Source organism: Protopterus annectens, chromosome 7.part0 (assembly GCF_019279795.1).
Source record: "Protopterus annectens isolate FY-2018-M chromosome 7.part0, PAN1.0, whole genome shotgun sequence".
Taxonomy (NCBI): Eukaryota; Metazoa; Chordata; order Ceratodontiformes; family Protopteridae; genus Protopterus; species Protopterus annectens.
In genome coordinates this window covers 1,968,708,827-1,968,729,307 of record NC_056739.1, presented here as the reverse complement: position 1 = coordinate 1,968,729,307, position 20,481 = coordinate 1,968,708,827, and the positions used below count along the sequence as shown (strand labels likewise).

The 20,481-nt window shown below is 41.1% G+C and overlaps 1 protein-coding gene across 1 annotated transcript in view; it reads right to left on the bottom strand.

Moving 5' to 3' along the window:
• Positions 1-20,481, bottom strand: part of SYNM (synemin) — a 256,742-nt gene that overhangs the window by 137,528 nt on the left and 98,733 nt on the right. Inside the window, exon 2 of the mRNA XM_044078385.1 lies at positions 1,950-2,074. Within this exon, the coding sequence (XP_043934320.1) occupies positions 1,950-2,074 (125 nt within the window). The remainder of the gene's footprint in view (positions 1-1,949; positions 2,075-20,481) is intronic.

Genomic DNA, 20,481 nt, shown 5'->3' with positions numbered 1-20,481 from the left:
GTGTTTAAGGCCTAGGATCCTCTTTGTGAGGTACTTTTGTGGCCTCTCCAGTTGTTGCAGGTGTCTAGTGAGGTACATGCCAAATGGGGCATTGTACTCAATGACTGGCCTAATGGGGGAGACAGTGACCTCTTTCTTCCTGGATGCAAAACTCTTAGTAATGAGATGTGCCACATAGAAGGACTTTCGGACCACAGTGGCAATGTGGTGGTCAAAAGAGAGGTTGCTGTCAACCCGTGTTCCCAGATCTTTTATAACACCTTCTGTGTTCAGTGAACTACCATCGATGTGGTAATTCATGGGAACTGGGTTCTTCCCAAAGGGGATGACGACACATTTTTTGGCATTAAGCTTAAGGGCATAGTTCTGACACCAGTTGTTGGTCTCATTGAGGCCTTTCTGTACGATGTCAACATCACTTGCAGAGTTAATAATGGCTCACAACTTGCAATCATCTGTGAACTTTGTGTACATAATAGTACAATGCCTACAGGAATAAGGGAATCATACTGAAATTCTTAACTTGTTAAAACCCCTAATATATGAAATGTCCCACCTGAAGTAGCCTACATACATCCTTGCATTCCAGAGCATTTTCTGAAAAATGAAAGTGTAAGCCAAAAAAAGTAAATACTTTGTAAACAGTAACTGCCCTTTAAAAGGTACAAACAGTCATGTCTTTACAGTCATCTTAGCCTATAAATTCTCAGTCTTTACATTAATACAGCAGTATATTATAATGTATACCAAATCCATTTGCATAACTTTTCATAAATTGGAAACTGTACATCCTAGAAATATAACATCAGCACAATTTAACTCAGGTAGACTCAAGTTTTCAAATGCAAGAAATTCCTTTCTGACTACTGCTTGTTAATTGACATATTTACAGAATTGTGAAAAAGTATGCGTACTTGTATAATTAACAACATAAATAAAATTGACTATTGCTCATGACATGCAACTTATAATGTAAATATCACTGACAATTTGCTTTAATGTAATCTAAAATTACATATGCAGAAGTTTGTAAGTCATTTGGTTTTGGAAATATTTAAATATGTGGGGAAATACTGTGTATTTCCTAATTGCTACAAAATAGCTGGCAATATCTCCAGCACAGTGTACTGCACATGAACAGCGACAATGTATTTTTTCTCTTCCGTCATGACATTTTACAACCATGCCACATAACATACACCTCTCACAAACAGTGATTGACATTTCTACTGCAGGACATCTTAGATCAATAGTCTTTGTGTCATTTTGTTTACTTATACGCTGCCCTTTCTTCCACTGCCTATTCCTAATTGGCACGTTATTTTGTTATGAAAGCTATCCCTCCCTTAAGAAAAGTTGGGATGATGCCATAAGGAGCAATGGGTGTTAACTGCAAATAAACAAAAAAGAAACAACGGGCATGAATAAATTATCTGTGCAAACATACTGAGATCCAGCTGGGTTAATGACTAAGTGAGACACATGGCTACTGAAGCTAGGCATTATTCTCCTTAGGCAAACACGCTATGTGGACAGCTCTGCAATGGAGGGATACTAATGTTGTTAACTGTTCTTGCATGCTTTATTGCACAGATGGCTTCATTATAGACTAATTTCCAGTGACAACTCTTACGTGGTTCTGCAAAAGTGCTCTCATCATATCAGAACTAACCATGAATGCAGATATGTCTGTTTAAACAAATATAAAATAGTCTGTTGTACTAATATCTCAAACTTTGCTGTCTTCTATTTATTATAAAAGTGTTAATTTTCACAACAAATTTTATTTTTCATTCATCCTCACTAATGGGTTTCTTTATGCATAGCTCATTAATTTCTGTAATAGCATACCCCAATACAATGACTGAAATAAACATTTTACTCTAATACCATTTCCTGTTGAAGAGAATCCAATAAAGCACGAAGCTTTTGATGTGGTGCACACTTACCTATAGGCTGCAACCTCTAGATTCAGGCCCATTTTCACCTGCATGAGCTCCTGTTGCTTCTTTAAGTGCAGTGTAAGGTCTGCAGAAAGAGCTTGCTTCTCATCTTCCAGTTCATCTATTGTTACCTGCAAAAGATACATTAAATTGTCAGTGAAAACAATCATGTAGAAAAAGATCTTGAGCTAATAGCATCAGCACAAGTGCACTAATATAGCCAACAGGTCTTACACTTCAGTATATTGGCGTTGACATAATGGCTAAGGTGTTTACCACATAGACAAATGGTACAAGGTTTGATCCTCACCAAGAAGAAACTGGCTTGACTTAATGGCCCATAAGGGCAGTTAGCCTAATATGAACCTATGACCTACACCTTGTACAAAATTAACATATTTTAGAAGTTAGTGAAGAAAAGGAAGTGAAAGCAAAATATTACTTCAAATGTAACCCAGATGAAAAGTATAGCAAAAATTCCATGTACGCAAGAAGTGGCATTATATATGTGAGGACTGTTGTATCTGTCATTGAATCATTAGGACTGTCCATGAACACCAATAGAATGTAACAATGTACTAAATCACAGATGGCTAAGTCCTGGTTTATAGGAACCAATTTGCCAATCTAGATTTTAATAAAACAAAGTGAAGCCTTTCCTGAGATATTCATAAGCATAGTGCTGAGTTGGAATAAACATATTCTGTGCATTTTATTTAGTACACTGCTTTTCAGTATCGGTATTCATAGATATGGATAGTAGTAGTGATAAGCTGCATACTTGAGAATACCATCTCCTATGAATGGTGCACAGGCATACACAGAACACACTGATGCACTATGAGCGTTGGTGTTATGTACTCAGTAGCTGTGTAACATGATAACACTACTCAGCACTGCATGGAATAACTACGTAGTAAGATATCATACCTCTGACACACTTTGCTAATTGGCTGTTCCCTGTTGTGCTCTGCTCTACTGTCTGATCACACAGCAACTCATAAAACTTTTCTGTTCATTAGACATGTCAGCAGAGCTAGGGTCACTACCATAATATGGAAATCAGGGTATCGAATGCTGACAGAGCTCCCACTGGTGCAGGGACGTCAGGAGGCATACGCAGTGTACTGAATTCAGTACAACTTATTTAGAAGGGGGGTAGCTTTTTAAATGTTCACATTTTCGCGCTTTACTGCACGATGACGTCAGCTCATCAGGGCAGCCAGTCGGAATGGAGCTCACTGCGCGCATGTATTTCCGGCCGCCGGTTCAAATGCATTTTGAGCGGGAGGATGTATACGTTATGTTGGTCGGGAGGATGTTGGTCTCACTTCAAGGACCGAAGGTCGAGCGGGAGGATGTTGGTCTCACTTCAAGGGTCTTGCAACCGAGGGTTGGTGAGTAATTGTGTGTGTGTGTGTGTGTGTGTGTGTGTGTGTGTGTGTGTGTGTGTGAAGACAACTCCCTAGTCATCAACTAAAAACAAGCTTATGCTTGTCCTTGCATTCCAGCCAACTTGAGTCATCTTTCCCACTAGACTGGATGAGCCAGCAAAGACCTGTCACTCCCAGCCACCCACCTGGCTCTTCTAGCATTCAAGGAGCTACTCAAACTCAGTTTGTTTGGATTGTCTAGTCAGGGAGTTATCACTATATGCCACAGATCTGGGCATACTTTTCCTTTAATTACTAATTCAAGTACTCATTAAGAACTGGATCGCTTTTACTTTCCTGATATACAAGTATTTACATATGTTAATTTTAAATTTAGATTCTCGTATCTGACAGACTAGTTAACTGCACTGTGATAGATATTTGCTGACATTGCAGGTTTTTTTCTCAGCTATAGTTAGAGTTCAACATTTGAAAGTATAAACCATATTATCCTATCCTTTCAGTGTTGTGTTTTTAACTTCTGTTAAGATTGAGGCAGAAAAGTAGTCTTATTGTATGTGTATGTTCAGTATGTGAACCACACTAACTGTAAAGTGATTATCATTTCTGAATAAAACTGCAGATATGACATGAGAAAGCAATACTGGTGCATTTTGTGTTCCTTTAACCCTGATTATGACATTTTAAGAAAAACTAAGTAACACAAAGCTATTTTCTGCTCTTAATTACCCTTTAATATGGTCTTTGTCTGGCATTTGTTAACAGGTCAGTGATAATACTTTGTGGCAGAAATGCATTGCTACATAAACCAAGTGTGTGTGTGTGTGTGTGTGTGTGTGTGTGTGTGTGTGTGTGTGTGTGTGTGTGTGTGTGTATACATGCACAAAAATAAAAATAAGTAAATAATACTGACATAAAAAAGTAAGTAGATAAGTAAAAGAAATGTATGTAGAAAAAGGCATGAATACAAGTACGGGGCAACATGAAAGGAACAATTCACACTAGGGAGAGAGTTTTTTGAGCTGCACTCAGGAACTAGGGCTGTTGCTTAGCTTAGTGAACTTTGGAGTGGCAGACAATGTGGAGGCATGCCAGAAAAATGATATCTTCATTAGGGAAATAGGAGCTAGTGATTATAGCAAATTGACAACTCAGTTGGGGAAAGAGAGTGGAAGTTTAAAGACATGAGTTTATTTGAGAAGGCAAGGGATAAAGGTATAGGACAGGAGAGTGTGTGTGTGAAAATGCCCCAGGTTGGATGGGATGTACTGGTAATTACTCATGGTGGTGTGGTAGGGAATACCTCAGGCTTGAACCCTGTACCTTGTAAGCAGGTGTTAAAGACCTGAATTCCCTACCCACCACCATTTGTAAAAAAATTGCAGATTTTGCCTCATATTTGATCATCTGATCTATTCCTCATATCTGTGGTGTTTAAATATTGCAATGCTTGAAATTTGATGGTGTAGTGGTAGCAACGTAGCATTGATGCCTCACAGCTGTAGGTTCTTGAGTTTGGTTCTTGGCTGGGGTACCTTCTTTGTGGGGGTGAGGGGTCTGTATCTTCTCCCTGTGTTTGTGTGGGTTTGCTTTTGTGTCCTCCCATGTTACAAATACATGTCTGCATTATTTTTTCCTGGGCCTCTGCTGAGAATTGTTTTTTTTTTGTTCCAAGTCAGACTGTCCTGATTAACAAACTGACAGGCATTTAAATTTCAGACTTCAGGTTTCTGAATGTTTACTTCCTTACATATTTGGTGCAGTGGCAGTATTGTTGCCTCACAGCTATAGGTTTTCTGGTTTGATTCTTGGCTGGGGTGCCTTCTGTGTGGAGTCTGCATCTTATCCCTGTGTTTGTGACATAGTAAAACAACTTTTATTCTAGTAATAAATATATAGTAACACAACCTTTTTATAGCAATTTTTTTAAGTTTATAACTATTTGAAATCTGTCCTTATTTTTGAGACTGTAATACCCTGTTATTGGCTTTGTCCAGGTTTTTTGTGCTAAGGTTGACAGCTATGGCAAGAACTGAATTCACTGAATATGTTTGAGGGCTGTATTCCCTCATTACTGGGTTTGCCCAGGTGTTTTGTGCTAAGAGGTTGACAGCTATGGTGAGAACTGAATTCATTAAATGATGGCCATTTAAGTTTCAGTCTTCCTCTCTTTCACAAAGCAGGTGATTTGGCATAGTGGTATGTTGTTCTGACTATTTTGCACAGTGACCTTGGCAGTAAAATGTATGATGGTAACACAGCATTTTATTCTAGCAGCTTTCCAAGATTATACAAGCAATGTTTAATGTGTTCCTGTTTTGCCCTTTGACCCACCCCAATAAATTTGGCTTTTTCCAGACTTCTTGTGCTGCGAAGTTGAGATGTAGTTGAGTATTGTGTAGATTTTACAAGGAGCTGAGAGCTGCAGGGAAGAGAAGTTTAGTGCTGATTATGCTAAGTCAGCTCACATTGCTAGTAGCACAAAATGTTGTGTACTTGCTTTTAATGCAGAAGGTTGTTGGTTCTACTCCCATAAGGGGTGAATGCTGCTGTACTGAAAGTTAAGACACTAACTATGAGCCTGTTATCAGTTTGCCATCCATTTCCTATTGCAATATTACTAGCTTATTATTAATGTAATTTAGGCAATTTATTCCTCAGGGGCATCAGACACTTTATTTTTCGGTGAAGTCATGAAATATAAAGGTGATTGCTAGCAACAACCTCTTCATTGGTTAGATTTATTTAACGTGGAATTATTTAGATGACTTTTTTTTACTACTTCAGAGATTGTGCATATTATTTACTGATAATGGTGGACTGTAGAAGTTTGACTAGACTTTTATGATGGAAATGTTCTGAATTGGGCAGTTTTGTTTCATTGTTTACTGGAAAAATGTTCAAAGCAATAGGAAGGTGTATCAAAGAGCACACGTATGTTTCATATGCAAGGGGCCTATGATTTAAAAGCAGCCCAGAATTAATTTTTATCTGCCACGGGTAAAATGTATTTTTCTTTGAATGTGTTTTAATGTTTCAATGAATGTGAGTTTCAAGGGCAGAGAAGTTTTAATGCCAAGTTTGTTTAGCAGATGTCTTAGTGTTTGTGCTGTAAAATGCAAAATAAAACTTTCAAATGAAGTTCAAATCATCATAGTAGTAAATCAGTATGCACATTAGTGTTTATGGTAAATGGAGTGAAATAGCAAAGTAATGGATCATTGGAATGGCTGCAGGGAGGCTCCATTTCGACCATGGTTTTGTGAGGGGGAAGGGCGGCAAACTTAGACAGCCCCAGCTGAACTATACCTCCCAACTGTCCAGATTTTCAAAGAATGAATAGATTTTTTGCTTCTTATTTTTGGTTTGTTCCTCAGTTTGTGGTTTTCTGGCAAATGATTTAGGAATTAAGTCACTAAATAACACTAGTTTCAGACTTTATAACCTTCAGAAAAATGCATGCTAAAATAAGACCTGTTCTATCAACTGTCCCAGTTTATACAATAGCAATTTTAGTACTGTTTATATGTTCCCTCAATATATTTGGCCTTGTCCAGATTTATTGCATTAACAGGTTGAGAGGTACATGCAAATAAATTGCTTTATAGAATTAGGCATAGCCAAACTTCAACTGTCCCTGATTTTGGCTCAAAATGTAGCTCTTACCCTAATGATCCCTCCACAAAATAGCAATTTTGGAAGAAAACATAGAGGGTTTACTTTACTTTTATAAATAACTGTAATGACCAGAGTTATACATTACTTTTATTTCAGAAATGCATGTAGATTCTCTAATTTTGTCAGCTGCTCTAAGTTAACTGTGCTCATATTAAAATGGTGTCCCTCCTTTGACAGGTTCCCAGCTGTATTGTCTGGCAATTTTATATTTTGCATCACATTTTTGGTCCGTTTTCATAAAATTGCAGTTTTCTGGCAAATTAGTGGCAAATTGTTAAAGACTGAAGTTAGAAAATAATGCAGACATTTCAGTTTCAGATTTCATACCTTTCAGAAAATTCCTACTGATGCAAGACCTACTACTATTCTATTATCTTTCTAAGTTTATAAGAGCAATATTTAAAAAATGTCCTTATTTTTGGGCCTTTGCCTCAGTTTTATTTATGAGTTTGTTGCTGTAAGAGGTTGAGAGGTTGTGTGTGTGGTAGGTAGTATACCTCTCAACTGTCCACATTTTGCAGAATGTCCAGATTTTTGCCCCATATTTTTTGTCTGTTCCTCATAAATTTTGTGATTTTTCTAGAAAATCATTGAAGGCTGAAGTTGCTAAATGACAGACATTTGAGCTTCAGACTTCATGTCCTTTGGAAAAATTCATACTAGCACAAATCCTGTTCTAGCAACTTTCTAAGTTCACAAGAACATTATTTAATATCTGTCCCTGTTTATTTTAGGATTTGTCCATATTTCTTGCACTAAGAGGGTAGGTAGGGGTGTGTGTGTGTGTGTGTGTGTGTGTGTGTGTGTGTGTGTGAATGAAACATCCTAGTTAGTGGTAGCAGGTGGTTAGTAATTTACTCAAGCTCAAAACTTGTACCTTAGTTACAGAAAACAAAAGCATAAAGTCTCTACCCCAACTACCATGCTGCATTTTTCAAAGAACTGACATTTCAGGTTAATTTTCAATTCAAGGAACCAAGTTTGAGTGAATTTATATTATATTACTGAAGAGGCATTACAGCGAATGCCTCTTCATCGACATTAAAAGAGCGAACCGTGAATTATGAGAGTGGCCGTAGCTTGGCTGGGGAGGGGGGTAGCAGTTTGAGAGCTGTCAGTACAAATTTGAAAATCCTGGCTACACCCCTGCACTGGTGGGAGTTTAGCTATCAGAAAGTGGGGAGAAGTATGGTTGTAGATTTGTCTGCACCACAGGGAGCTCATCTGCCAGTAGAGTTTTTTCATACTGTGAAGAGGAGTTTCTTTTATCTCTGCACTGATATTACTGTTCAGCTGTATGAGCAGGGTAAACATCAGCAGTGAAGGGGCTTGATGCACTGATGTGTGCTACACTGACTTTAGGTATGTGGTTCTACTCGCATAACGTGAGTGGTTTGGACCAGCTCATATGTGCTTTATGTAAGGTTTCCTCATCATGTCTTACCTTTGGGGTGGGAATCCTTTGACTACATGTTCTGTGCATGGAGAATGTCTCTCAATGTCTTAGCAAAAAACATCTGAACAAAGCCAATAATAATGGAGGGGCAAAGCCCCCAAAATAGAGACAACTTTTAAATATTAGGTTCATAGGTTCATACTAGGGTATCTGCCCTAAGGCATTTATAAGCCTAGCCAGAGTGTGTTTGGCTTTCGCCACCCATTTTAAATTAATTTTGCTATGCCCTTTTTCGAGGTTAGTATACTCTGCCTCTGTCTAACAGTGACACAGAAGTGATACCCGGGGTAAACCTACGATCCCCCATCCACTCATCAAGATTCCTCTTGAAGAGAGTCAATGAGGGACTCTGCCTAACATGGACTGGGATTTTATTCCAGAGTGAAGTGAGCTTCTGGGTTATGAATCTGTCCCTCCAGCATGTCCTATTTATTTCAGTGCTGAGGTTCAAGTCTCTCGAGCGAGTAGCTTGATGGGATTTGGATTTTCTGAGGTGCAGCATGTCCATTAATTCCAGGTTGGACATGGCTTTATACGTCAGGCAAAGATTGCCTCTGAGCAGGAGGTATGCCACTGAGTAGAGCTGGAGTTTCTTTAACCGGGCAGCATATAGCATCTGTTTGAGCCCTTTGATCCTCTTGGTGAGGTACTTTTGGGGTCTTTCCAGTTGCTGCAGGTATCTGGTAAGGTACATCCCAAAAGCATTGTACTCAATTATGGGCGTGATGAGGGATGAGTAAAGAGGCACGATGACCTCCCCTGATCTAGATGTGAATCCCTTTATGATTAGGTGGGCTATATAAAATGTTTTTCTAACCACTTTGGCCACGTGGTTGTCAAATGAGAGCTTGCTATCAACTTGGGTCCCCAGGTCCTTAATTACTTCTTCCGTACTTAATGGATTACCACCTATGTGGTAATTTGTGGGCACTTTGTTTTTGCCAAATGGGATGACTATACACTTTTTGGCATTTAGCTTAAGGCCATGGCTCTGGCACCAGTTGTCTGTTTCTATGAGGCCCTTTTGGAGGATGCTTGTGTCGGCTGGAGAGTCGATTATGGCGCCTAGTTTGCAGTCATCTGCGAACTTGGTCAGCCACAGTCCTTCCGTGTTGGCCTGTACCTCCGAGAAATATATACCGAACAAGAGAGGTCCCAGGACTAAGCCTTGTGGGATGCCACTTGTAACTGGTTTGGAGTCTGACATGGCTCCAGCAATTCTAACCATGTGGGTTCTGTCCTTGAGCCAGTTTGCAACCCATCTAGTGACATAGGGGTTTATATTTAAGCTGGTGAGCTTATATATAATGCCCGAGTGGGGTATTGTATTGAAGGCTTTTGCGAGGTCCAGGTAGGCTGTGTGGACCACCTTCCCCTCGTCAATGGCCTTGGTGACTGTTTCAAAGAAATGGACCAGGTTTAAGAGGGAGGATCTGCCTTTAACAAAACTGAACTGGGTAGGATCCAGTGTCTGTAGGTCCCCAATATCTTTATTTATGAGGTCCATGATGATCCTTTCCATAGCTTTGCAGACCAAGCTAGTCAGGCTTATGGGGCGATAGTTTCCAGGAACCGTTGAGGCACCACCTTTGTGGAGAGGGACCACTGTTGCTGTACACCACTCTTTGGGTACATAACCTGTAGTAAGGCTGAAATTGAACAGTAGTTTTATGTTTGGGTTTAGCTCTTTTTGGAGTTCATGTAGGATGCAGCCCGGGACACCGTCTGGTCCCATTGATGCTGTGTTTTTTGCTTTGGAGAGGACGGCTCTTACCTGAGCATCTGGGATGTCAGGGGGGCAGCACTCTGCTGGGATAGCTATTTGCCCTTTTGGTGGGGAGGGGTGAGTTTGCGCCGAACCTGTCAGCTAGGATGTTGGCAATGTCTGTGGGTTCGGTGTATTTTTTGTCATTTTGGACTAATTCTGAGCATATCTGGGAATTCCCACCCAGGTTCCTAACATAACTAAAGAAAGCCTTGTGATTATCCTTAGTGTCCTATGCAATTTTTCTCTCGAAGCTGGCCTTAAGACGATTTTATGAGTGCCCGTAGTTTTTTGCTAATACTGATCAGAGATGCCTTCCCTTTTTGGGATTTTGCTCTATCATGTAGTAGCTCCCTCCTTCTATTGTATAGTTTGTTTATGGCTGGTGTCCACCGGACAGGATGTCTGCCTTTGGAGGCTAGGGTTTTATTTGGGACTGCATGATCCATGCATTCCTGAAGGTGTTCATAGAATGCATTTATAAAGGATTCTGCAGTCTGGGCCATATTTTCCACAGGCCCCGGGGGCTTTGAAGGATTCCACCTCAGTTTTGAGGAGTGTGAAATTTGCTTTAGAGAAGTTTTTCACTGTGGTTTTCTGGGCAGGGGGTGGGGTTAGGATGTGAATATCCAGTGAGATTAGCTTATGGTCTGATCTTACCAGTGAGGGATACACTTCTGGTATGGAGAATAGAGTCCCCATGTTGGTGATGATCAGTTCCAGTATGTTTTCCCCTCTTGTGGTAGTGGTAACAAGTTGTTCCATAGCATTTGAGTTTATAAATTCTAGGAACCTTTGGACTAGGGTGTTGGAGCTAGAGTAATGCTCCCAGTCTATGTTTGGGTAGTTAGTCGCCCAATATAATGGTGTTTGGAGAGACCTTCATATTTTCCAGTGTTCTCAGGAAGGCCGAGTGGGGTTCCTGGGTTTGGGAGGGTGGTCTGTAGCAGGCTATAAACTGGAAGGCAGTTTTACCCACTGTCAGTTGCACATGGATAGTCTCTGATGCTTCGTGCTGTGCCACCAACCTGGAGGTGTGGGTATCTTTGACGAATATTGATACTCCCCCTCCTTTTGTGGTTTGGTCCAAGTTTTGGGGCCGAAAAGCATGGTATGAGGTATAACCTGGTAGTGCTGGGGTGCTCTCGGGAGTCTTGAACCAGGTTTCTGTTACTGCACATATATCGATGCTCTCCATGCTAAGGAGAGTTTCAAGTGCGTGCATCATGAGGTTTAGACTTCTGGCGTTGAGTAGCACTACTCTTAGTTTCTTATCCCTTGTGATACCTATGGAGGTGGGTTTGTCTTTTGAGCCTTGCCTAAAAAAGGCACTATGGGGGTAGCAAGAGCCTTTGCCAATATCTGAAAGCCCAGGGGTGATAGGTGCAAGCTGTCCCTAGCGAAGCATCGTGGCTTGTCGAGCATGTCATCCCGGGCTGACAGGCATTGGATTCCCCTTTGAATGACACCAATACTTAAGCCAATTGTTGAAATTGATCATCTTGTCTTCATATTGTGGCATCATTCTTGGTGAGGGTAAGATGCTACTCAAGGTCAGGGTCATACCAGCCTGGGCTACATGCTCAGAGAGCTCCTCTATGTCTCTTTTCATGTAGTCCAGGGAGGTACATCTCAAGTCATTCACACCAGCATGGACAATGACTGAGTCATATTTATACTTGCCTTGGAGTGACCTGAGTGCTTGTGTTATGTGGCGGATCCTAGCACCCGACAGGCAGCTCACCATGACCTTCTCCTTGTTCAGCCTGGTGAGCAGGACGTCAGTGTGCCTGATGATAGAGTCACCTATTACAAGTGTATCAGGTGTGTTGTTTAGCCTTAAGGGCTGTGACTGTTCAGCACACTGGCTTTGTGAGCTATGTCTTGCATGTGTTTTGTTTTGGGGTAGCGGTTGCTTGGGTGTCTGCTTTGGAGGTCTCTGCTGCTTAGGCAGATTTTTATTTAGAGCTTCCAGTATGTTTTTGTGTGTTTATTTGTTTGGTTTGCTGTCGTGGTAGGTCTATGTGAGACTGGAATTGTAGTGAGTGCGGTTTCCTTCTCCTTCTGACTGGTTATGCCAGTACTGAGTTGAGAGAGCTTAGCCTCCAGTTTGGCTATATGGTTGCATCTCTCACATATGTTGGAATTTGTTGGGAGGAGGAGAGGGTTGTCTGTGTGCATGAGGCAGTTGTAACATTGCCTCAAGATTCCCAGATTCACCAGCTGGACCGGAGAGGAGATTGACAACTGACCTTTGGACATGCTAGAATAGTATTGGGAATTCCTTTATAAATTAAAAAAGGGCCAATGGGGAACAAGGTACTGCTGAATTATATAATTGCTTTAGTGAGCAAGTGCCAGGGAACTTAAATGCAATGTGTTGCAGGTAACTTAAATGCAAAAACGACAAACAGTAACTTTTTTTCAAGTGAAACAAGGAAATAAGTACAGTAAGCAATGCAGATATCACTAGGGATCCACAGAAGCACTGAAAAACCGCATTTTAGGTGGAATTAGCATTTCAGGGAAATAACAAACAAACAAACAACAAGCATACAAACAAAGCTAGATTCAGCAGGCCTGGATCTAGTCTATGCTACAGCAAACAAGGTGTACCAATTTCAGTAAGAAACAGTTCAAATATGCAGGCCCTATAAGCCTTTAACCAGAAATTCCCAGCTCAGAAGGGCAGAGTCCAGCCTCTCCTCCCACAAGAGTGCAGGCCATGAACCTTCTTAATGTAAAATAACTGGCCTGAAGCCCAAGTGCTTAAACCAGAACTAATACACTTTTAGAATAACAGACACTGAGCCCTCAATCAGCAGTTCCCAACTTAGAAGGATGTAAGCTACCTGTCCTGCCACCACAGTGCAGGCCACAAACCTTCCTAATGTAAAACAACTGGTCTGAAGCCCAAGTGCTTAATCCAAAAGACTTAGAATGATAGCTACACTTTAATCAAGTTACTAACAAGCAGTAATAAATACAATTGAATACTTTAAAGAATGCCTGGATTAGTGCTCAAGTTATGCAAACAAAGCTAGATTCAGCAGGCCTGGATCTAGTCTATGCTACAGCAAACAAGGTGTACCAATTTCAGTAAGAAGCAGTTCAAACATGCAGGCACTATAAGCCTTTAACCAGAAATTCCCAGCTCAGAAGGGCAGAGTCTAGCCTCTCCTCCCACAAGAGTGCAGACCACGAACCCTCTTAATGTAAAATAACTGGCCTGAAGCCCAAGTGCTTAAACCAGAATTAATACACTTTTAGAATAACAGACACTGAGCCCTCAATCAGCAGTTCCCAGCTTAAAAGGATGTAAGCTACCTGTCCTGCCACCACAGTGCAGGCCACAAACCTTCCTAATGTAAAACAACTGGTCTGAAGCCCAAGAATCCAAAAGACTTAGAATGATAGCTACACTTTAATCAAGTTACTACCAAGTAGTAATATATACAATTGAATACTTTAAAGAATGCCTGGATTAGTGCTCAAGTTATACAAACAAAGCTAGATTCAACAGGCCTGTATCTAGTCTATGCTACAGCAAACAAGGCGTACCAATTTCAGTAAGAAGCAGTTCAAATATGCAGGCACTATAAGCCTTTAACCAGGAATTCCCAGCTTAGGGCAGAGTCCAGCCTCTCCTCCCACAAGAGTGCAGACCACGAACCCTCTTAATGTAAAATAACTGGCCTGAAGCCCAAGTGCTTAAATCAGAATTAATACACTTTTAGAATAACAGACACTGAGCCCATAATCAGCAGTTTCCAACTTAGAAGGATGTAAGCTACCTGTTCTGCCACTACAGTACAGACCACAAACCTTCTTAATGTAAAACAACTGGTCTGAAGCCCAAGTGCTTAAACTAAAAGGCTTAGAATGAGTTACACCAAGCAGTAATAAATACAATTGAGTACTTTTAAGATGACGCAAAAGCAAAATAAAGTAGGAAGAAACACAAATACAGTAAAAGCAGATATTTTTTTTTTTATTGCTCTTATAAACTTAGAAAGTTGTTAGAATAAAGGGCCTTTTGTAACAATGCATTTTCTGAAGGATATGAAGTCTGGAACTCAAATGCCTGTCATTATTTAGTGAATTCAATCCTCACTGATCTGACACAAAATCCAGGAAATCACAAATTGTATGAGGAACAGACCAAAAATATGAGGCAAAAATCTGGACATTCTGCAAAAATCTGGACAGTTGAGAGGTATGGCTACAAAATGGGAACAGATTGCTTAAAGTCTCACTCCATTCCATAGCTGTTTACTAAGAGCTTTGGTTCACCATTCTAGTGCATACCAGCTCTATTCCATGTGGCACAGTGTTCGTGAATTCCATCCCTTGTCTCCATTTCTATACTACATACAACCTTCTCTGAGTTGCAATGACCTTACGGCTGGTATATTTAGTTTTGACTTTAGTATAAGGAGATTCGGCTGACTGTACATTAGATTCTTGTTTAGTGGTAATCTTTCCTTACTTTTTGTACATACATTAGTTACAGTGGGAGTATGAACACAAGGAAGATGAGAGCTGAAGCATGTTCCTCTTTCCTGGTAACTGTTCAGAATTTACTTGCAGTTCTATTATCCTGTCAGACTGTTACAACATGTATGCTAACACATACATGAATGTGCAAAGTGCATTAGCTTCACAAGTCCAGGACCACTGTGTTATCCAAGTCAGTTATTAATATTTCCTAGTGAAGGGGTGCTTACCAGAATACATTATAAATTTGCCTCAGAATTAGTCCACATGGTTTAAGGTTATTACCATTTACCTGATCTCAGTTTTAACAGCCATAACTTAGTCATTTTATCATACGAATGCCCATTTTTTTCTCTATAAATCCTAACTAAAAACAGATGCTCCAGATCTTCAGTCATGTCTCAGGATTTATCCTGCATTAGTTTGTTTGAAGACAATGTAAATCCTACTTAAGCACTGTATTTAAATGTCAAAACCAGGTGTCTAAGTGGTTTGCAAACAGTGCTGTTTATATAGATGACAGAGTTAGTTTGAAATTCATGACTTGTGGACTGAAAGAAAATGGCAAAATGACTGATACAGTCTAGAAACATGAAATCTGCAAAGCATTCCTCACTCAGCTTCATCTTCATTATTAGGGAACTAGGAAAGTACAGTTGTGTACCTACCATAAATGTAGATGTTCGAGTGTATTCACTGTTGCAGTCATTACACTCGGGTTATCCTGCTGGCAGGCGACCCACATTCGGCCCGAGTTCCAAAGTCTTGGTCTGGCGTCAGTTGCTGTCGCGTCTTCCCTGACGTCAGTGCGCCAGGGGTATAAAAGTTGCAACCAACGCCACTTTCTTCAGTTTTTCTTGCCACAGATGTCAGGTGCCCCCAGATAGGAAGGCTGAGAAGATAAAAATATGCCAAACAACCAAGCATATATTACTATAAACATTTACTTCATCTACAAGCAAATATACCACATAGGTTGTATAGAGTTGAGAAGTACACAAGAGTCCCAGCAAAGAGGGGGATGGTGGGTGGGTAACCTGGACTGCAATAGTGAATACACTCAAACATCTACATTTATGGTAGGTACACAACTGTACTATGTTCATCGTGTTTCACTGTTGCAGTCATTACACATGGGTAGAACCCCAAAGCTGAGGTTGGATGGCTGGGTCTAGATTGTATTTGGTGAGGCTAACAAGCCCTGCAGAACAGCAGTCGTAAAGCCTGCTCTGGATCTGGAGTAGAGAGGTAGGTGGTAGTACTTGGTAAAAGTCTGCACTGAGCTCCAGGTTGCGGCTTCTAATATGTCTTTGGTTGGTACTCCTCTGAGGAAAGCTGCTGAAGTGGCTGCTGCTCTGGTAGAATGAGGCCTAATGCCCTTAGGCACTGATTTGCCATGTTGTGCATAACAGAAGTGGATGCAGTGTCCTATCCATTTGGAGATTGTCTGCTTTGTAATAAGCTTTTCTTGTGATCCTGCAGTATAAGCTACAAACAGTTGCTCAGTTTTTCTGAAAGCTTTTGTTTTGTCCAAGTAAAAACGTAGCTGCCTGTGTATATCCAAAACGTGCAGAAATCTTTCCCCTTTATTCTGGGGATTTGGGTAGAAAGTAGGTAAATGAATGGTTTGGTTTAAGGCCACATTGGAGACCACTTTTGGCATGAATGTTGGATTTGTCCTAAGAGAAACCCTGCCCTGATGAAAAATGAGGAAAGGTTCCACGGCCATCAATGCCTGTAACTCTGAAACTCTTCTTGCTGAAGTTATTGCTAGGAGCACAGCAGTTTTCCATGACAAGAATTTTAGATCAGCTGTGCTGGCTGGTTCAAATGGAGGCAGTGTTTGTTTTTCTAAAACAAAATTGAGGTCCCAAGTAGGTACTGGTGCTCTCCTAGGGGGTCTTATATTCTTTGCCCCTCTGAGGTACTGTCATAGTAGAGCATGAGAAAAATAGGAGGATCCGAATTGTAATGAGCTGAAATGGCAGAGGCATGGATTTTAATAGATGAAAAGGATAGGCCTTTGTCCAACATCTCAGTCAGGTATTGCAAAATCTGAGGTATATTAGGGACCAGTGGGTCGAGCCCTTGTGCCTGGTTACAAACACAGAATCTCTTCCATTTTTCTGCATAAGATTTCTTAGTGCTGGGTCTCCTGGCTTCCAAAATTACATCCATAACAGCTTTAGAGAGAGGTGCATTCTGAGTGGCTACATTATCTGCCATGCTGCCAGGTTTAAGGTTCTGAGTTGACTGTGCAGAATCTGATTGTTTTGCTGTGTCAGAAGATGAGTGATTTGAGTTTTTAGGATTGGGCACCAGTGCTGGCGTGGCCAGTCTGGTGCAATCAGTATCATTTTTGGCCTCTCTTGTCTGACTTTTAGAAGCACCTTGGTGTGAAGAGGCATCGGAGGGAAGGCATAGACTGTCAGGTTTTTCCAGCTGAATGATAGAGTATCCACTTTCCATGCTTGAGAGTGATAAGTCCTTGTGCAAAATTTTTGTATTTGGTAATTGTGAGGGGAGGCAAAAAGATCTATGTCTGGGCGTCCCCATTTCCTTGTTATCATGTTGAACACTTGTGGATTTAGCTTCCATTCATGAGGATCCATGAGATTTCTGCTTAGTTTGTCTGCCAGTGTATTTTTTGTTCCTGGCAGGAATTGTGCTTGCAGATGTACCTGGTAGGTCAGTGCTGTGTTCCACAAAGTCATGGTTTGTCTGCATAGGGGGTAGGAATGTGTGCCCCCTTACTTGTTTATGTACCACATAACTGTGGTATTGTCGGTCTTTATTAGTAGTTGTCCTGGATGTATTAGGTCCTTAAAGGCAGTCAGGGCATTCTGTACAGCTAGCATCTCTTTTTGATTGATGTGAAGATGCATTTGCTCCTTGTGCCATGTGCCCTGAATACATTTTCCTGCCATATGTGCTCCCCAGGCATAACCCGATGCATCTGTTGTTATTGTCTGCCTGGCTGTAGGTAAGGTGAAAGGCTGTCCCTTGTTGTGGTGACAGGCCTGGGACCATCATCAAAACTCCTGTTGTAGGCAAGGAATCAAGGTTATGATTGTTTCTAGGCTAAGACAATGCTAAGTCAAAACACTTTTTAGATACCATTGTAGTTTCCTCATATGCAGTTTTGCATATGGTATTAGTAGAATGCAGGATGCCATGAAACCCAGGGCCTGCAGAATTTTTCTTGCAGGGAGCTGGGTCTTTGTTGCCATCATTTGAAAGTAATGAGTCAGTTGCCTTTGTTTGTCTGGCGTGAGATAAGCCATCTGGGCAGTTGTATTTAAGCTTGAACCCAGAAATATTATCTCTTGAGAGGACGCTAGTTTTGATTTCTTTTTGTTTACTGTGTACCCTAGGCAAGTTAGCAATCTTTTTACAAATGCCAGGTGCTTTAGAAGAATGTCCTTGCTCTTTGCTTGAATAAGGCAGTCATCCAAGTAGGGATATATTTGAATTCCTTTTTGTCTGCAAAATGCAATTACTGGTGCCAGGCATTTTGTGAAGACCCTGGGCGCAGTAGATAAGCCAAAGGGCAGTGCAGAGAATTGGTAATACATTGAGCCTGCTATAAATCTGAGGTATCTTCTGCATGATTGTCTGATTGGGATGTGCAGGTATGCCTCCTTGAAATCCAAAGTAACTAGCCAAACCTCCTTGCCCAGCATGGGCAGAAGTTGTTGAAGTGTTAACATTTTGAATTTTGGAAAATCCAGGAAAGTATTTAGGATTGACAGGTCTAGTATTGGTCTCCAGGCTTTGTCTTTTCTGGGTACTAAGAAAGGTCTTGAGTAAAATCTTTGCCCCTGTTCATCTTGTGGAACTTTTTGAAAAGCTCCCATATCCATAAGAGCAGCAATCTGTTTTTGTGCCTCTGCCCATTGGTTTTGTGACAGGTTTGGCATACCTTTTGGTTTTGGAAGGGTGTGGAAGTGGAACCTGTATCCCTGGGAAACTATATTCAGCACCCATTGGTCTTGGGTGATCAAGTGCCAATTTTTTGAAAAAAAATGCTAGCTTTCCCCCTAGGGTGCTGTCAACTGATAAGAGCTTGGCATTTGCAGAGGGAAGTCATTGTGACTGTTTTCTATAAGGTTGTGATTTGTCTTCTCCTCCTTTGGGGGCTGAAGCACCCCATTGTTTAGGTCTGTAGGAGCCTTGGGGCTGAGATCTGCCTCTTGGGCGTCTGTCTCTACCTCTTTGTGGCCTATCTGACACTGGAAAGGACCAATTTTTCGAAGGCCAGTTTCTGCTAAATCTAGGTGGTTGAACCTGTAAGAAATCTTTACCGTTTGCATTGACTTTGCTTTATCCTCCATTTTCTTTAACACCTCTTCTGCCTTAACACCAAACAAAGTATCATGCTGTAGTGGAGCATCGAATAATTTTACATTAACATGGTTAGGTAAACTTTGCTCTTTTAACCAAGCATACCTTTGAATTACTGAGCCTGTAACTGCGGCTCTACAAGAATCCTCTAATGAATCAAAACCACATTGCAGAGTATGCTTTCCCACTTGTTCAACTGCATGCAATAAATCCTGCCTTTCTTTACTGTCAGGACTTTCTATACTTGTAACCATTTTCTGCTTTAACAATGACATGAGATACTGTTGATATTTAAGCATGTGAAACTGACAGTTTAAAGCTCTAACAGCTAAAGTAACAGAAGTGTAAACTTTTTTCACCCATCTGTCCAGAGCTCTGGAATCCCTATCTGAGGGGACAGGATTTTTGGCAGTGGAAGCTTTAACCCCTTTAGGACCCTGAGAAATTGTTTCTGGGTCTGCAGCAGGGTTTTATAAAGAAATTTATGAGAGTCAGGGACCCTGTAGTATCTGTCTGGTTTTACTGGAGCAGGGGGTAAAGAGTCTGGAGACAGACTGGATTCAGAAAAAAACATCATCTACAATATCAAGCACAGGAGGGATAGCCAGGAGCCTGTGCTGAGGCAATAAAAGGAAATCTCTGAGCCTTTTCTTGGATTCTGAGTAATCCTGGCTCTCCCAGTGGAAATGCTCCCTCATGGTGTGCAGGGTTTCCCCAAAAGAATAATCCTCAGGCGGTGAAGCTGAAGGAATGGACTCTTCAGCATCAGAGTCCTCATAGGGAGGGAGGGAATAGCCCTGATCAGAAGAAGAATCAGAGGAAGTGGAAACTTGATCAGAGGAATCATAATCAGTATCTTGCCTAGGCCTTTTGGCAGGAGGGGGATGGGAACACCTGATTAAAGTAATAAGGTCTTTGGCCATTTTAAACATCTGTTTCTTTGGCATGGCTGACTGCTCTGGAGAATGCTGCACTTGTTTCCTTGTCTTTAATGGTGTTTTTGACTTTGCCTTTGCTGCTGTAGTAGCCTTAATTGTAAGCTGTGAAGGTCTGAAAACACCCTTAGAAGCCGGTGCCTGCTCAGCGGCTCTGGACCTATCTGAGGGTATAGTTTCTGTAGGCCCAATACCTTAAGTTTCCACAAGCCTCGTTGCCTCCACATGGCTGTCGGTTAGGGCCTGTGGCTCTGAGGTAGCGGGTGTCAGGGGCTGCGAAAGCACCTCACTGAGAACCGGCGAACCGGTGACTGGCCTAGAAGAGGCTTCGTCATTGGTTTTGGACCTCGGATGCCTGTCTTTTTCTTTGTCTTTGCGTTTTTTTATACATTCCAGTCGTCGGTTGTTCCAATGACATTATATAATTAAATCTTCGTCCAAAATAATGTAAAGCAAAATCAAACTGACA